Source organism: Dromiciops gliroides, chromosome 1, assembly GCF_019393635.1.
Source record: "Dromiciops gliroides isolate mDroGli1 chromosome 1, mDroGli1.pri, whole genome shotgun sequence".
Lineage (NCBI taxonomy): Eukaryota > Metazoa > Chordata > Mammalia > Microbiotheria > Microbiotheriidae > Dromiciops > Dromiciops gliroides.
The window spans coordinates 442,502,358-442,522,048 of record NC_057861.1 but is presented as its reverse complement, the minus strand read 5'-3'; the positions used below and the strand labels follow the sequence as shown (position 1 = coordinate 442,522,048).

The 19,691-nt window shown below is 35.8% G+C and overlaps 2 protein-coding genes across 4 annotated transcripts in view; one reads left to right on the top strand and one right to left on the bottom strand.

The window, feature by feature from the left end:
• XRCC4 (X-ray repair cross complementing 4) overlaps window positions 1-967 on the bottom strand; it is a 364,483-nt gene extending 363,516 nt beyond the window's left edge. Inside the window, exon 1 of one of the 3 annotated variants that reach the window (XM_043976414.1) lies at window positions 830-967. The gene's annotated coding sequence lies outside the window, so the exon portion shown is untranslated. The remainder of the gene's footprint in view (window positions 1-829) is intronic. The other 2 variants (XM_043976413.1, XM_043976415.1) reach the window with 2 other exon arrangements.
• A 42-nt stretch (window positions 968-1,009) lies between these two features.
• Window positions 1,010-19,691, top strand: part of TMEM167A (transmembrane protein 167A) — a 32,699-nt gene continuing 14,017 nt past the window's right edge. Inside the window, exons 1-2 of the mRNA XM_043976416.1 lie at window positions 1,010-1,136; window positions 18,447-18,556. Of these exons, the coding sequence (XP_043832351.1) occupies window positions 1,134-1,136; window positions 18,447-18,556 (113 nt within the window). The 5' untranslated portion in view covers window positions 1,010-1,133. The remainder of the gene's footprint in view (window positions 1,137-18,446; window positions 18,557-19,691) is intronic.

The following is a 19,691-nucleotide window of genomic DNA, read 5'->3' as shown; positions in this document are numbered from 1 at the left end:
CATGGTTCGTTCCTAACTTTCCCAATTTATTACAGTCCACGAACTGTAAGATCCAACAGCACGGTTGGTCTTCTTCGAGTTCCTCACACACAGACATCCTATCTTCCATCTCAGTGTCTTCAGGCTTGTGGTCCCAAGACCACAATGCTCTCCCTACTCACCAATCATTCAGATTCCCCCCAAGAAGCTCAAATCCCACCCTCAGCAAGAGGCCTCTTCAGGTTCTCCCAATCTCCCCTCCCGGTGACTTTCTCTGAGATTTCCTTCCATCTACTCTACTTAAATAATGAATGTAGTTAGTCATTTATTTACATCGTTTCCCCATCCGCATTTAAGCTCTTTAAGGGCAAGAACGAAGGAACTTTTTTTTTTGGCCTGTGTATCCCGGGTCCTAGCAAGGTGACTAACATATAAGTGCTTATTTTGAGTACTCAGCTTTAAAATTTGCAAATATTTGACCTGGAAAAAGGCTTTTGAATCGCAACCCATTTAGTTCAAGTTCTCCTGAAAGCGATAAATCCTCCCCTCCCACTAGCCCTAGCCCGGAGGGGAAGAATGAAGATACCGTTCTCCTCCCCACCCCTCATTCCCCAAGGAAATGGGACAGGTGCTCTGCCCAGCCTAGCCCAGAATGAGGTGGGGCGCTTGTGCAATATAAAGCAGCGGGAGAGGTAGCGAAGAATGGGAAGCCAGCTCTAGCTCGAGCTGGAGGGACTATTGAAATAAGCTGGAGCAGCCTCCGGGAGTCCGGACCCGACACTAATAAAAAGAACTGGCCTCAAAGGACAAGGGACGGCGCACCGGGGACACCCCCGCTTCCGGGCCCTACCTCGTTCAGAGTCTCCACTTCCGGCTTCCTCCAAAAGGCCCGCTCCCGAGGCAGAATGAGCCGCATCCAATCAGAAGGACCTTTTCCCCATTTACGTCATTACCCGGGGACATGAGCAGCCCTTTCCCCGAATTCTAGACTAACCGCGCCGTCGCAGCCTAGCCGACCGTGAAACCTGTTCCTTCCTCGGACCAATCATCAGGAAGAGTGGGGAGAGAGGCGAGAAGGAGGGGGCGGGACCAAACGTCTCTTCCGCCCGTTGCCCCGGAAGGGTGATGTGGCTGGGGGTATCGGAGGTCTCACTATGGTAAGAGCTGGAGATCTGGGCTGGGTTGGTGCGGCTGGGCTGCGGGCGGTGGGTCGGGTGGCCCTGGGGTGAAAGGGGGACGGGACATGGGGCAGGCTCCGGTGCGCAGATGGGGAGATACGCGAAGGAAGCGGCTGGCAGGGAGGCAGCGGAGCGCTGGTACCAGAACCCCACTGCGCGAAGGGTTTCTGGAAAGGGTGAAAAAGAGGGGGCCAAGAAACGGGGAGGGAGAAGAGGACAAGGATAAGCCCCGCCGCCCTCCTCTCTGTACCCGCTTAAAAGCGTCCGAGAATGTCTCCAGAACTTGGTGTCTGGCGCAGCAGAGAAACTCCCCCCGCCCCGAGAAGGTTTTTAAAAATAGTTCCTGAGACCGTCAATGGACAGGTGTGAGAGATCCCGATTTTAGCTTGGTTTCTGTCGAACTTTGGGTCATTTGAGATCCAGATTCCCCATTTGTTTTCTCTATGTGTTCCCATTATTACTTGGCCAATGGGCTAACGAAGTTTTTTCAGACCCCAGCGCTTTGCTGAAACTTATTTCTTTTTAGTCCCACCCCACAATGTACAAGAGTTGACCCCCCCCCCCCGCCCCAGGTTGCCATCATTGAAATGACTTTATAGGAAGTGTGACCTTTATAGGAACTCATCCCACCTCCTTGCTTTGCCTTGTTCCCTGACCTTTCCCCCCACACACCCATTTAGGGTTGAAGTTGAAGTGTAATTAAGAGATACCTGATCCGAAAGTTAAATAAAAAACAAATCTTGAAATGATAAGGATGTGAAAACTATTTGAGTGGTGGAAGGATCTAATAAGAAGCTTCTTATACTTAAAATTTGTCAATTATATTAAATACCAAAGTGGCCTTCACTGTCCCCCAGGAAACTGTCAAATAATATAAATTGCAGAGCAGGTACTGATCTGTATTGGTAGAGGGAGTTTCCTTACTAGGAGTTCCCTATTTAGCCAATAGAATCACAGATTTTTTTTTTTAAAGCCTACATATTTACCAAAAAAAAAAGTTTCAATACTTGTAATCTGGAAAATTGTTCTTACTCTAGCCAGTACAGCATCTTGGGTAAAAGCTTAATATTTCAAGTTTAATCACTAGATAACAAATCCTTTTTTTTTAACCTAGATTCCACATTTCTAGATACACTGTTGTAGGTTAAGATTCTCTGTAATGGTGAAAAAACTGCTGATTCTTTAACAAATTTAAAGGTAGTTCTGGGAAGTTATTTTAGTAGTTGACTTTTTAAAATTTATTATTCTGAACTTGACACACTATGCCATGGCCACCTGCTAGAAACCTTTCCATGTACAAAGAAAAGAAATAGAATTGTATATGAAACTTTGAATCTCATTATGAACAGCTTGTTTTTCTTTAATTCAACATATTCCAAAGCTGTCTTGCTTGTCTGTGTTCCTCTCTGAACCTATTCTATTTTCTTTAACAGTTTCTTTGGTGCTCTTTTATTTTTTTGCCATCACTATTACACTTCTCATTCCCCCCCCCCCCCCAAAAAAAATCCTCCTGGAAAACAAGTAGCATAATCAAGCCAAAGAAATGTACACATTGGTCACGGCTGATTATGTACTAGTAGTCAGTAACTTGTCAAGAGACAGGAAATCTGCCTTCTGGAACCATAGATGGAAATTGAATTGAACAGAGTTACTAAATCTTTCAAAAGTTGTTTTGTTTTATGGTGGTGTGGCCATTGTATAAATTGTTCTCACCCTGCTCACTTAGCTCTGCATCAGTTTATAATGACTTTCTTAGGTTTCTCTGAATCCATCCCTTTCATCATTTCTTCAGACAAAATAATGCTCCATTACATAGTATAATTTGTTCAACCATTCCACAGTTTACATGAACTTAACTTAGTTTCCCTTTTTTTGCCATAATGAACCTTTGCTATATTTTTGTACATATGGGTTCATTATGCCTAATATTGGAATTCCAGTTTAGTGGCTTGAGTGATTTTAATCTGCTTTCTGGAATTGTTAAAACAATTCAAAACTCTGCCAACAGTGCATTAATTTTATTGTCCTTCCATAGCTCCTCCAACAATTGTCATTTTCCTATTTTCTAAACTTTGTCAACCCAATGTTTGTGAGGTGGCACCTCAGGATTATTTTAATTTGTTTTTCCTCTACTTATTTGGAGCATTTTTAAATATAGTTGTTAATAACTTGATTTTATAGTTTTGAGAACTACCTATTCATATCCTTTAACTATATGTCAATTGGGAAATGGATTTTTTTTTCTCATATAGTGGTTTCAATTCTCTGCGTATCTTAAATATTACACATTTGTCAGAGAAACATCCTGCAAAGGTATTTTTTCCAGTTAACCCTTTCCCTCCTGATTTTTGCTGCATTGCTTTTTGCACAAAATCTTTTTGATTCTGTGTAATCCAAATTGTCCATTTTATTACCCATCATGCTTCATTTGGTCAAGAACTCTTCTCTTTTTCTTTTCTGTAGTTGTGAATGGAATTTCCTTCTCTTTGCCTCTAATTTGCTTATGATATGACTTTGTATTTCTAGGACCTTTATCTATTTGTAGTTTAATGTATTATTTGGTGTAATATGTTATCAACCTAATTTCTGCCAAACTGCTTCCAGTTTTCCCAGCAATTTTTGTCAGCTAGTGAATGAGTCCTTAGTCTAGTAATTGAAGTCTTTGAGTTTATTAAATATTAAGCTACTATGATTGCTTTTTATCCTGTATTCCTAATCCGTTACACTGATTAACTTTGCTGTTGTTGTTTTTAACCAATACTAAATCACTAATGATTTTTTCTTCATAGTATAGTGTGAGATCTTGTACTGCTAGGCTTCTTCCTTTCCACTCTTTTTCATTATTTCCCTTTAAATTCTTGATTGTTTGACTCCAGATCTTCTGTGCCCAAAGTTTTAAATCTTTTCATAGGAGTTCATGCTGATTTTCCTAGTCATACATCTCAGTGTCTTTTGGTATAGTCTTAGGCTGGATGGAAGTTGCTAATGTTTCTCTTTGAATTTTTATGTTGTTATTCAGTCTGGTGTCTTTTTTAGGTCATTGCTAGAATATATGTGGGAGAGCTGGGCTCCTCTGCAACCTTTCATACTGTCTTATCTTGAAGTCTTCTGATTAACTCATTTTCTTACAAATATTTATTTTTTTAAACTAGGAAACAATTGCTCTTTAATTCCACACTCATACATAAGTAGAAGTTATGTCTTTTGGCTCTTTTCATAGGAGGTAAAGGTCATAATTCTAGTTTCATGAGTTTATTATCATAATCTGAAAAAATTATATAAATTGTATTTAAATTTAATGTTATTTAAGCAAATTAATAAGGTTGCTTCTCTTCCTGTCAACTTTTAAGATCCATGTGCCAATAGTTGTTATGTGCTTAATAAAAAATGTGATTATAGCTAAAATATAATTGCCTTAGTGATTTTTTTCTGCTGTCAAATATAAATATAATAGTAAGATACAGGTAGAGAACGGAAACATCTGTCAAGTTGGTGTTCTTTTCATCTTGTTCCTTTTATTTGTATTTATTTTTTTCCATTAGCATGGGATGTCCCAATTAGGTAGAAATGCATTTGGGGAAGCTCAAATAAGGAGGGTTCAAAATGTAGTTATTCCTCAAGAATGAATCACTGTCTAGGCATCTTCTTGAGTTTGAACCCAGACACATTCCTGAGGTAACCTAGAGACAATTAATGTTATGAGCTTAGGAAATAGTTCAAAAAAGAGCTTAATTCCAGAAATAAGTCAAAAATGGGATGCTACATTGTGTGAAGTTGAATGAGTTTCTCATGTGAGAATCTTAGCTACAAAAGTTCTGTGTCATAGCAGAGGATACAACCATTTAATAAGACACAAGTCCTTTAATGTAGGGGAAAAGAAACAATTTTATGTATTTGGCAATTCTAATATAAACATAGCAATAAGCTTTAAGGAGCTAAAACTCTTTAGCTAAAACTTAAGAAGCCACATATGGCTAGCGCATTTGCCACGACAATAAAAACTTCACCAGAATTAATGAGAACCTTGTTGCTTTTGATCAGTGTGATAAAAAGTCTAAATAAAAGTATTCAAACCAAAAATAAAAGTTTAAGAATGATTATTCTCAATGTTAATAATGTTAGAATATAAGTTCCTGGAGGACAGGGACTTTTTTTATTATGATTTTGAATTCCCATTGTCCAGCACAGTGCCTAGCATAGTGGGTTCTTAGTAACTTAAATACTTATTGATTAATTGACTGACTAGACCATGTGCCAACATAACTAATTCCCTCAGGCCACATTAGGAAACACTATGGTCCAAAGCCATGATTCCCAATTGGAGTTGATGCTCTGTAATCATTTGATTTTATTTAAATATCCCTATTTTCTTTTCTAATTTATTTATGATCTAGGGATACAAAGACAGATATAAAGAACATTCCTGCTCTCGACGGTTAACTGACAATTAAGTAGCACTTGAAAACTTAAAAAGACTTTTCATAGGTCTTCTTCCAATGAAGAAGTAACTAGTTATTTTCCTCATTTTACAGATGAGAAAGCTGAGGTGCAGAGTGGTTTATAGGATCATAAATTTAAAGGTGAAAGGGACCTTGGAAACCACCAACCCCTTCATTTTATTTTACAAATGAAGAATCTTAAGGCCCAGGGAAGAGAAAAGGGTCATTTCATACAGTTCAATAGCATACAGCTAATAGTGTCATAGCTAGGATTCCTATCCAAGTTTTTCCTTACTCAAAAACTAGTATGCTTGATTTCCCAAATAATTTGGAAATATCCTGGGTTGTTGGAAAAGCAGAATTAAGAATCATTGGACTAGACAATTCAATTAGCTTTTTTTTTTTTAATCTGTAATGTGCCCATCCTTTTACAGTCTATCCTCGTAATACCTCACACATTTCTTTAATTGAATTATCTTAGGATTTATAAAAAAGATGTTTTTCTAATAAACCCTACAAAAGAGATATTTCTGTTTACTCAGTCTTTTTTCCACCTTCACACTCATTAAGGATCAAGATGTATAAATAATACATAACTTCCCCCTTAAGGAACAGAAATTGCAGGTCAGTGATGCCAGTAGATCTGGAGAATTAATCAGTTGTGTCCTTGGATAACCCAGATTTTCACGTCTAACCATTTTTTCACATGCAAGTGTTGAATGCAGATCTGAGGTTGGCCCTAAGTATAATAGTTCTACATATAGCTACAATAAAGACTAGGTCTACAGTATTATATGTATATACACAGTATTATAGTCAAGTGAGCTACCACTAACTTTGTAATACTTTGTCTACAGTGTAAAGAAATGCCAAGGATTATATCCTCCTGCTCTTAGTGTACTAAAATGAAGTTTAATAAAACTTATAGGATTATAGATTTAAAACTAGAAGGGGCCTAAGCAAGCAGGCCCTCTTTCTTTCTCCTCTACTTAAGAATAATGACTTTGTCACAACCCTTGTTTTTCCCAACACCTCGGATGGTGCGTTATACATACTGCATGTTGCACTTAACCTGCATGATTAACGTCATTTACAATTCAAGAATCATGTTTAATATGTCTGAATTATAGTAGATTAGGAATTAGGTTCTAATCTACACAATTTTAAATCTGTGGCCCTTTGACTTTATGCTGTGGGTTAATTTGAGCCCAGGTAAACATTTGGACAAGTTTTTCGTTTTTATTTTGTTTAATTTAATTTTTTGCTCAATTAGTGAAAATCCACCTCCTCTCCCTTCCCACTTTCCCCCAGTCCTTGAAAAAGAAACATAAAAGCCCTTAATAACACATAGGTCTGGTCAAGCAAAACAAAGTCCTGAGTTGGTTTGTCCAAAAACAATCTTAAACAATCTTCATATCTGCCCTGAGTCCTGAAGAAGTGTTATAATAATAAGATAATCATATAATGTTAGATGCTGCTCTGGAAAAAAATAAATCAAAGAAATCAGTAATTATATGACATACATATTATATAACATGAAACATAAGAATTAATGGAGCTATAGGCCAGCTGTCCTGAGACAATCAAAGATATAGCATAGTGTGTAATTTTAAAGAGTACTTGTTTTTAAGTTCTAAATAAATGGAAAAAAAAAGTACTAGTTTTTAAGTACTGGGTTCTGGTTTCAAAAGCTGACTCCTATTTCTGTTATAACCTCGGGCAGAACACTTAATTTTTCAATTTCCTCATCTGCTAAATTGTCCCTAAGACATATTCCAAATATAAAATGTATCCTTTGACTGGAGGTGACCAGTCCTGATAATTCAGTGGTTGTTAAAGATGCTCCTAGCAAAAGAGCAATGGAGATTGGGGAGGAGAGCCAAACCTGCAGCACAGGATGAGGAATGTAATTCCCTTCATGTAATTTTTAAGACTCAGCTTCCAAACTCCTGGCACATCCTTCTCTTTTTTGACTCTTAGGCAGTAATTGGCGTGACATTTAGCACATTTAAAACTGATCACACCCTTTCACCTTAATGTTAATAGGCAAGTATAGCAGCTGTGTGTGGTACATTATACACAGGTGAAGACTTCATACTAGAGTCTATAGCATTACTAATAAGGGAAGAAAGAGAAAATGTGTCTTTTAGCAGAGGGGTATATTGTTTCTTTAAGAGCAAAAAAAATCATTAACCCCCCTCCCATATCAACTCATTAACCCTTTCGTGCCAATATTTAAGTAGTGAAAAGGCTTTTGAATAATGCTAATAAGTAGTGTCTTAAAGAGCTCATTTAGAAGGAGAGGAAGAAAGTTTTTAGCAGTATTCAAAAAGTTGTACCTACTCTCTAAAGTGTTGTCTTCCCTTCACATATGGCACTTAGAACCCATTCTTAAGATGGAGTATTTAACTGTAAATACAGTGTTTGATTTATTTTTTAAAAGCCCTATAATGCCTTGTTGAAATCCTTGCTTAATAGCCTCTCTAGAAATACATTTTAGCCTTTTTATCTTGGGAGGAAAAAAAACCCAAAAAGTGAAATTGAAGTCCAAGTGCACTAAGGAATCTGTAGCTCTACTGAAACTTCTGTATGATACTATCCTAAAGATCCAAGATCCTCCAGAGGGAATTTTATATTTCAGTTACTGAACCCTTTTGAATGAGGCACAGGTTGTACTTTGTACAGAATACTACTGTACAGAATTGAGTTATGAGATTTCAGTAGGTAGCATTTTAGAAATTATTATGTGATAAAATAAGACCTTTTCACTCATTTTTTAAAACTACATTTTTTTTCATGCCTATTTAGCAAAATCTGATGGGTTTTTTCCCTGCGGATTTGATCCATAATTGCCCATTGTTTTACCGATTTATGATCTACCTTTGCATGTGTCCATTGTAGGACAGACTGAAAAACCAGGTGAATTGGTGGTCAGTTATTTCCATTGTTTATATTACAGATGACAGGTGAGTAGTTCAGGTATTGTGTAGGGAATAAAGTTACTTTGTGAGATGTACTTCTGTTTCAAGGAGATTTTATAACCCCTAATGAAGAGATAGTTTAATATCACCAATTCTTGGCCCAAAGCATCCCAATTCTTGATATTTAACCAGATCTTTCCTACAGTTAATGCTAATCTAAATAGGCTATAAATTAAGCAACAGTGGAAAACTAAATAGGTCATAAATGTAGGTTTCTGGTACTTTACAACATGACTAATTCAGCTTTATTGGGGAAAGACATGCCTAAATTAGTGAAAAGTCTTAATTATGACGCTTTAAAATAATTATATTAGCTGATATTTATATGGATCTTTAAGATTTACAGTGTTATATATACATTATCTCCTTGGACCTTCAGGACAACCCTGTGAGATATATATAGATGTATCATTGTCACTATTTTACAGAAAAAGATTGTGTCAGAGCCAGGATACCAGCCCTTGTATTCTAATTCCCAGTCCAAGAATGTGAATGTATTTCTCTTATTCTAGATTATATTTGCTATGACTATCCATACACTGTGCTTTATCAAGGTGATAAAAGTAGTTTATAATTAAGTATCAAAGATCATCTTAAAATAATACTGACCTTTAATCATTTGGGTATATAAATCATAGTTCAATGTATTCAAAATCATTTTTGCCCTCTTATCAGGAAAATTCCTTTTATAATCCCATACTGTTTCACTTTTATTCTGAGCTTACCCTTTTTTCCACTAATTATGTTAAGTTAAATTTTACCTTACTAGTATTTATGTAACTATCATATAATCAAAAATTAAAGATATACAGATAAAGAGTTTGGGAAAAGTTAAAAGGTATTATAATGGTACAGAGTATTTGCCATATAAATAACTATAGGGTTTTTTGTTTTTTGTTTTAGTAAAAAAATTGGATACTAGTGAAAGTATTTCCTATACTTGAGTTAAGGATTCTTTTTCATAGAGAACGTCTTCCTCCCTGAGCTACCAACCAGAGCTTTTAAATCACTAAAAGCCCATTTTTATAATGCATCACTTTCTAAAGAAAAGAAAATGGCATAATACTTAATTTTTATACTTTTTAGTGGTACATACATATTGTGTCAAAAGAAACACATGTAATTAATTTTTTCCATCTATCAAAACAAGGAATGTTACTTCTAGTTTCTCATTATATCTGAAGATGGCATTTTTTAAAGAATTAAGTTTTTTAAACAAACATAATTGGAATATGAAATTAGAGGTTAGGAAGAAATGGCAATGTGAAATTATTCCAGAAAAATATTTGAAGGGGGGGTAATTTAAAATATTGGCTGATTTTCTAATGAATATTTAATACTGTGTACTTTGAGATCCGTGTAACCCATAAACTTGAAATTATCAAATATTTAAGGTTAGGGTTAGCTGCATCTACAAAGGACTATTTTTATGAAGATTATTTATGAAGTTACTGCCTGACTTATAAATACCTAAAATACTTGCCACCTGTCTCATGAAAATCCATTTATCCTAAGGGTAGGGAGGTAGATTACTTTCCCTCTGGATGAAATATTCCCTTTGGTAATCAAGGCTGATAATCCTTTCTAAAAGTTGGGCTATGAGAGGGAGAAGAGATAGAGACCAATACAATCTTAGCCAAATAAAGAGTTTTTAAGGAAACGGCATGTTTTGTTATTAGGAAGAAAAGGAACCAATAAGTAGTAAAAGTTGAAAATGAGAGAATAAGAAAGGTAGATGTGATATAGTAGATAAAGGTCGTCAGCATGCATTTATTAAGCGCCTACTATGTTCCAGACACTTTGTTAAGCTCTGAGGATACAAGGACAAAAATAGTCCCTGTCCTCAAAGAGGACTCAGTCTAAGAAAGGAGACAATATGCCATCAACTATGTATGAACAAGAGAGAGAAGGAACATTAAGTAGCTGCATGGTAGTGACAGGTCATTTAATTCAAGGTAAACAGGAGGTAGCAGATAGGGCTGAAGAGACCTTGGTTTGAATCCTAACACCGACACCTCTCCAGGCCTCAGTTTTATCCTCTCTAAAATGGAAGGATTGGACTGAATGTTCTTTGAGTTCATTTCTAGCAATAAACCTATGATCTAATGACAAGCTTTTTAAAAAGATGACTGGGAAGGCAAATTTCTCAGCAGGTGAAAAGTGCTGATCATGGCCCAAGGAAATGTGTTCCTAGTGTCCTGAGTTCCAATGGGGTTAAATAGGCTTTTGTGGATAAGTTTGAGGCACTCTTGTTTATAACATTAAATGAAGATAAGAAACATTGTTTATGTAAGGGAAATGGGTTCTAATTAGAAATATCTAACTTGTAAACAAGGTTTCAGAATGCAACTCCTTGGAAAATAAGCTGATGGTTTCTTTTATCCTTACCTTCATGTGGCTTGTTCAGTGAAATAAAAATACTAAATTTCCCCAGACAAATATTTTGTACTTCAGACTCACTTATTTGCAAGATTTTATCCCCAATAATAAGTATGTCCCCAGAAAGTTGTTTTATTTTAGCTTTGAGCCATATAGATGTGATATATAACTATTTAGGATAATTGGATATTAGAACTGACAGGAGCTTTTTCATGCTGCCGTATTTGACAGATCAATAATTGCCTAAATTTAAAAAAAAATAGCACCAAAACAGGATGTGCCTAGAGCTTAACTGCCAAATCTTTAGAAATTGCTTTCCCTTCTTCCTACTCTGCTGATTTGACTCAATATTATCCCTGTTTTCATTTTCAGAGAACATCTTCAACAAACATTTAAGTATCATGACCCTCCCCATTTCTGTATATAGGATCACAAAGCTTAAGACCTAGAAGGAATCTTAACATTCATTTCCTGGAACCTCCTCACTATATAGATGAGGATATTGAAAAGTATAGAGGTATGATGACTTGGCCAAGGCTGCATACCTGACCTTTTTTTGTTTTGTTTGAGGGGCAATGAGGGTTAAGTGACTTGCCCAGGGTCGCACAACTAGGAAGTGTCAAGTGTCTGAAGTCATATTTGAACTCAGGTCCTCCTCAATTCAGGGCCGGTGCTTTATCTACTGCGCCACCTAGCTGCCCCCCAAGGCTACATACCTAAGTAATGCCAATTAAAGAAGCTCCTAACAGAGAACAATACATCTAATGATATGAAATGTAATAAGGCTAAGTATAAACTCCTACATTTGGATTCGGGAAATGAAGAATACATAAGGTTTGAAGCAAAACTAGACAGCAGTTCATGGGGGGGGGGGGAGAACTCTGCAAATTTTAGTGAACTTGAAGCTCAGTGAAAGTCAGCAATGTGCTATGGAACCCAAGAAAGTTATTGCAGTCTTAGGCTGTAGGAAGAGTGACATCATATTTGGGACCAAGGATGTGAGAATTCAGTTATTTTCTGCCTTGTTCAGACAAAATCTGAAATACTGTTCAATTCTGGCTACTGCTAAGCTAGACTGAGTGTCAGGAGCAAGGCAAGATAGTAAAGGATCTATAGATAATGTAATCTGAGAATTAGTTGGAGGAACTGGGAATATTCAGCATGGGGAAGAAAAGATTTATGGGTGAAAGGATGGACTGGAGGCAAGATCATGACAGTTGCCATGTCAAAAAGAAATTACTTTTATCCTTCTTGGCCCAACAAGGAATAACTAGGAGCAACTGAGGGAAGTTACAAAGGCAAATTTAGGCTTGATATAAGGGGAGAAATTTCTAACAATTAAAGCAATTCATAATGGAATGGACTACCTCTGGAGCTGGTGGGTTTCCCCCTCACCAGACGTGTTGAAGAAAAGCCTGGATTACTTACCACTTGTCTGTAGTGTTGTAAGAAAGGATTCTTATTCAAGTCTTCTTTTAGCTAGATGGCCTCTCAGGACCCTTCCAGCTATGATTCTTTTGCACGTCTGTTGGGAAGTTTCAGCGCAATTAGTTAAAAACTTAATTTCTTGATGCTAATTTAAAAGTAAAAAAAAAAATAGTTAATTAGCAAAATAATTTGTAATTTGGATGAAACAGCAAAATTCTAGTTTCCTATTGAGTGTCCCAAAGAAAATGTTCATAGATCCTGTTTCAAGAGCAGTGGTCCCTTACCTTGGGCAAATGAGTGCTTAATTTCTTTCTTACATAGTGTTATTTGCTTTTTCTCTCAATTGTAATAATTTTTAACATCAGATGATAACATAATGAATTTATAAGTAAAAACTACTTTAGAAATGCCAACCTAGTTTTGTATATGATAAAATGCCCGCCCATATCTTAAATACTTAGTGATTTTCACAATAATTAGATCATGAGCACTGCCTCATTTTTGCAACTTCATTCTTGTTTTCATTCCCTTTTTTTTCATTTGTCTTCATTTCCTTGTTTTACAAACAAGGGAAGAAATTTCTTTTGTTCTGTGTGAAAGGAAATCACGTTTGTAGAGAATGATGTTTGTATACACACTAAATTGGCTTATCTGATATTTTAAAGTTTCATTTTATAAAATTACAAACCTAATCATTTAAGGAAAAAAGAACTGTAACATCAGTTTCTTCAACAGAGAGTATCAGAATGCAATTTCTACCAGTTTTTATATATAATAGACCTTTAGGAACATAAGTTTTCTTTGTTACATGTAGGCAGCCAGCATTACTTCCCTGAAACAGACAGTGCTATATAAATCCAGGAAACTCTCAGGCTGCAATTCAATACACAATATTTACTGAGCATCTGTTGTATATACTGTTGATCATCTGAAAGCTAAAGTAAACAGAGGTTAAGCATCCCTCCCTTTTATGTAGTAAAACACCAGTCACTTAGTCAAAGATTTTGTAGAATTTCTGTGTATGCTGTATTTTACTGAAGCTATTAACTACCTCAATTTGTTTGTTGGATCTCTGGGGTTTTTTAAGTAAATCAATCAGTCAATCAGTAAGCAGTTATGAAGTACCTAATGTATTCCAGGCATTGCACGATCAAGTCGTCTGCAAACGGATAATTCTTATCTATTTGGGGGGGATGTTTATGTTTTGCATACAGTAAATCTTCAAAAAGCAGCATGCAGTAATGGATAGAAAACTATTCTCAAAAACAGAAAGACCTGGATTGAAGTTCTGCCTCTGAAACGACTGCCTGCATGAGCCCAAACAAATCATTTTACCTCTCAGAATACTAAAAGACTATAAGATCCTACAAGCCACAGAAGGTCTACATTAGTAGAGGGAATTCTGTTGTTGGGAATGAAATCAAAAGCATCTAGTCGTGTCCCATATCAAGCCCTTTTTATCTATTAGATCCGGATTATATTTTCATTCTTGTTTTATTGGTATAGGAAGCAACATTAATGCCCTTCTAATATCCAAAGAAAGAATCTTTGTTCATGTACTTTTTCTCCTTTGAAAATAATGCCAGTTATGTTTTGGATGGCTAATTTTGATTATATTGAAGAGGGTTGATCCTGCTACAGAAATTTCCCAGGGTCATATATCTAATAAGTGTTGGAGGATTTTGAACTGATGGCATTCCAACTCTAATTCCAGCACACTAGCAAAGTATCATAATGAGTACTAGTATCTCCAGACAACAACAATATCTCTGTAGCAGCATCAAAATGATGACAAACCATGTTTTAGTTTCTATCTCTGGATGCAAGAGCTTGTCCTTTCAAAAAAGAAAAATAATAATAAGGGAAGAGCTATTATTGCAAAAATAAATAATTAATTCGTTTGATCTGCCAAGACTACTTATATCACTTGGTATTTGGGGTCAAAATGCGTATAAATTTAAAGTCATTTAGAGAACTCACACAGCACCTGTGCATTCATTATTTTGGATTCTAAGGAGTTAGGAAGGCAGACATTAAGTCAGACAATCACTCATGCTTCTGATAAATATGAACTCTAAAATTAGACTTATCGTGAAGGGGAAGTAAACCCCCTAACCCTTCCGCAAATTATGAGCTTCATAATATGTTAAAGAGTGATATGACCATGGGTCTGACTTTAATTTGAATTACTGTATTCATGCTGGTATCCATGTTAATTGATGCCTGCGGGCCTGCAGAAAATCAGAGTGCTTTATGGCAATGCCTTGAAGATGTGAAAGGAGAATAATATTAAAATGAATAAATTGAACTGTTGGAAATTTCATAATGCATATCGAGACCAAAAGAGTTATGAGAAGCATAACCTATGCGAAGTTAATTGCATATTCTCTCTTAATGTTGAGCTATGTGTGAAAATGAATGAGATTTTGGACATAATTATTAAGTAATTTTTAACAGGATTTTTTAGTATGTATTTTAACAAACATTCATATATTTTAAATGCACAACATCAGTGTTATATTTTAGGAAGGATTCTTCAGTAACAATTGATTGTCTTATATTTGAAGTTAACATTTTTTCAAAAATGAAGACTAGGAAAATGTCTGGTAAATATTACTACCACAACAACAATAACAGTATTTATTTTTATCTTTTTTTATGGAGAGAGAGGGAGGTTAGGAGGGGCAGTGTGCCTGTGATCTGGAATATCCATGTAAAATTTTTTGGCCTTCCCTTCATACTAGAGAAAGTCTGAATTTTTCCTTTTTTTCTTTTTTCTTTTTTTTTTTTAATGGGGTGTTTATAGTACCTTATTGTAAAATTTTGGTTAAGTATTTGGCCATAGGCTCTGTGTTGTTGTATGTCATCTGACATCTGAGGATTCCCAGAACTCTCAGAAAATTAACCATTTAATTTCTTATGCCAGCCCACAATATATCAAAACTGTGATGGGGAAAGTGATGCCGTGGAAGGGATAAGTAGTTATTTCCCTCTTAAAACTGGATATCTTGCTAATAAAGAACTGTTTTATTTAGACTTTGAAATTTTCTTGTTAGCTAGGTATTCACAAGCTCTTGGCTATACCATATCTTTTAGGTCAGATTGTTTCTCAAGAACACAAATTATCCATGAATTAGGAACTCTAGGCTTACCTTTTATTCAGACTGCCATGGGCCTAAGATATTATTTTAAGTCCATAGAAGCATGAGGAGTGCCAAAAGTTGGCCTAGGCCTGTATTTTGGCTTCTACACCTCCGTCTAAAGAAATTATACATAAAACACCCCACTTAAGTTTTGTTCTATAGGAACCCACATATTCAGATGTTTGAGATATACTTTCATTGAATTGATTTTTTTTTCTTTTTTAGCATTGAAGTTCTATTTTGAAGCAAGCAAGGGAAAATACATGTTTACTTCTAATCTTGGCTCAAAACATGACAGAAAATGATCACTAAAACGTAATAGAACTAGAATGAGGTAATCTAAAAACATTAAATTAGAAAACAACTTTCAACTTAATTCTGTTTCTAAGGAGGATAGTCTTTCTCCTCTGTGCCAGTCTCGTATCACCAATTGCACATTGGGCATTTTAAACTGGATATACCGGAAACAATTTAACTTTAACGCATCCAAACTGAATTTCTTATCCTTCTCAAACCGCTTCCTCTTCCAGACTTCCCTGTTTCTGTCAAAGGCACCAACATCTTTCCAGTCTTTCAGGTTCATAACCTGATTACCGTCTTCCATTCCTTATTTGTTCTCACCCTACATATGCAATCAGGAGTCAAATCTTGCCATTTCTACCTCTCTCCCATCCTACCCCTTTTCTCCACTTCAACAATTACCTTAGTTCAAACCCTCTTCACCTAGATTCTTGAAGCAGCTTCCTGATTGATCTCTGCCTTGAGTCTCCCCCCCACTCGGCTCCATCCAATCAGGACTGCCAAAGTGCTTTTCCTCAAGGACAGATTTAACCATGACAATCCAGTACTCCGTCAACTCCCTTGTTACCACTAGGATAAAATGTAAATTCCTCTATTGAAGCTTTTAAAGCTCTTCAACAACCTGGTCCCAACCTATCGATTCAGCTTAATTGGATATTGCTTTCCCCTCCTGAACTCTGCAGACTAGCCAAGCCAGAAGGTGCCTTCTCTCTTTTCATGTCCCATCTTTGTGCCTTTGCAGTGACTATTGCCCATGCCTAGAATGTACCCTACCCCACCCTTACCTCTCTGCTTCTTCCTTTAAGATACTGCACAATTACCATTTTGTAAGAAACCTTTCTTAATCCTTCCAATTTCACTCTAGTAACTAATTTGTATTTAAACTCCTTCTGTATGTATACATAATATGCGTGCTTGTGTTTATTTACATTATACTTATACTGTAAATATTTTATATGTACTTGTTATCTACCCACAATGCCTGGTACATTGTAGAAATGAATACTTAGCAATTTCTTGATTCATATTACCTTTTCTACTACAAAATACTTTTGGAGACTGCCTCAGTAATAAAGACTATTAGGATATTTGCCATATTTTCTGAGAATAAAATGCAAATTATTAGAAAGTGTATTTCAAACTACTTTCATTAGCTAGATGCACAGGAAAGGAAGGTAGCAGCTAAGTGGAGCAGTGGATAAAGTGCCAGGCCTGGAGTCAGGAAGACTCATCTTGTGACTACCCACTGCAGGGGACAAGGGGCTGGGCAGTCCTGATGGGGGCAGCTCTTCCTGTCTTCTGGCCCTCCTGTATATAATTCTTAGTTGTTCATTAAAGCAAGCTGTCTCTCACAAAATGTCTTAACACTTAGAACTTTGTAGTCCTAATTACCTAAGGGTTTAAATTTCTTAAACAATGAAGCATAGATTAATTTACCTTCAACATAAAGACAACTGAAAAACCCTGAACAAGTCACTTTAACTTTGTACACCTCAGTTTCATTATCCATAAAATGAATAATTTGAGCTCAGCCTTCCATCTCTTAAATCTATCATCCTCTGTTCCATCATGATCCCAGGACAATGTAATTCAGTAGTTTTAATCAGCACTAATAAATTCCTTAAGAATCATGCTGAGGGGCAGCTAGGTGGCGCAGTGGATAGAGCACTGGCCCTGGAGTCAGGAGTACCTGAGTTCAAATCCGGTCTCAGACACATAACACTTACTAGCTGTGTGACCCTGGGCAAGTCACTTAACCCCAATTGCCTCACTTAAAAAAAAAAAAGAATCAGTAGGAGGAAACATTTCTTCAGTGAATATCTGACTTTCTCCATTTACTTAGAAGTGAATATTCTACTGTGAAGAAATAAATATTAGGCATAGATGCTATTTTCCCATGAAACTTAATATTCCAGTATGTTATGATATAGGAGGCTTAATCTGTTCATTTATCACACTCATTTCTAAAATGTTCATTAGCTATCTTTTCACCCTTGAAAACTAGAATGAAAATAGCTCCCCTACACACAAATTTGACCACCACCAAATAAAGCCTCATAGCCTTAAACATTGTTACCACCAATATATTAAAATCTCTGTATTCTGTAACTCAGCGTACAATTTGGCAATCAAGTCAGTTTCCTCTTAGTTGGTCTTTTGGAGAAATGGATGATTTATTTAAGTATGCTAGTTGTTATTCATCATTTCATAAGATCACAGAGTTGGAAGGCTGTCAAGTCTAGCCTTATTTTACAGAAAAGGAAACTGAGTCTCACAGAGTTCAAGTAACTTGCCCAAGGTTACACAGCTGATAAGTGTCTAAGGCAGGTTTGGAAGCCAGGTCTTCCTGATTCCAAGATCAGCATATCAGGAGAAGAAATTAAAGTTTTAAAAGGTATCAAAATGGGGCAGCTAGATGGCGAAGTGGATAGAGAACTGGCCCTGGAGTCAGGAGTGCCTGAGTTCAGATCTGGCCTCAGACACTTAACACTTGCTGGCTGTGTGACCCTGGGCAAGTCACTTAACCCCAATTGCCTCACTAAAAAAAAAAAAAAAAGATATCAAAATATGTTATGAAATTGAAGTTAATTTTTTTCTTTTTCTTTTTTTTTTTTTTAGTCTGCCATTTTCAACTTTCAGAGCCTACTGACAGTAATCTTGCTGCTTATATGTACCTGTGCATATATCCGATCCTTGGCTCCTAGCCTCTTGGACAAAAATAAAACTGGGTATGTTGCTGATATCTGAATGTTCTAATTCTTTCGTGCATATCATCTGGCAATTAGTAAATTAAAATTTCATATATACACTATGAAATTTGCTTACTCTTTGAAAATGAGTTTAATAATTCTCCTTTACATTTTTATCCACTTTTAAAATAAAGAGTTTTACATTTATGGGTACTTTGTGAAATTAAAAGATGAATTTGACAGGTGACCTTGAAGTGTTGTACTAAAAGTGTATATTATAAGAAGCCTATTAAAATCTTTCCTCTTGGATTACTGATTTAATTTATGACTTCAAAAGATATTCTTTGGCATTAGCTCTTATGGCATCATCAAAAATATGAATAAGGTTTAAATCATTTCCAATTTGGGAAGCATATTTCACAGATTGTACATTACTGATTATATTTATAGTGCCTATAAATAAAAATAATAAATCTTGCCACTATAAGATCATTCTTTGTACTATAATTTCTCTAAGTCTATACCTAAAATTGTTATCTTTTAAGAACTTTATTTATATTACTTAAAACAGTAATGTAAATCAAATATTGGACATTCATCATCTTTTTTTTTTTCATTTTTATTTTCACATCCTATACAAAAAAAGTAAAGCAACATTCTAAAAACAGGTTATTGTATCCATTACCAGGTCTATTTTCATTTGTTCATTTTTAAGCCATTTTCAGAAATAACCTGCTTTGTGCAAAGCACTATGTTAGACCCTGGAAAAGGTGCAAAGATAATTTGGCTAGAACATATGAAATACATGTAAACATCAATACTATACAATAACTACACTAATAAGTAATAGTTTGAGAATCTAAAAGTGCTGAGGTCTGAAAAATTAGTGGACTCAAGTTCAAATCATGCTTATTATTGTGTATCTGAAAAATGAGTCTCTTAGACAAGTGGATCTCCAAGGTTCCTCCCCTATAAAAACTGTAATCCAGTGAAGGAAAGATAATCTTTAACTTCAGAGTATAAGGAAAGCTTGTTGAAGAAAATGGGTTTTGAACTGGGCCTTTGAACAGGATATTGAAAAAGGAAAATGAAAGGACACTACAGATAGGATCAAAATCACAAAGGTAGGAAAGCCCTAACTTGTGCTAAAGATGATGTGTGGTTAGTACAGCTG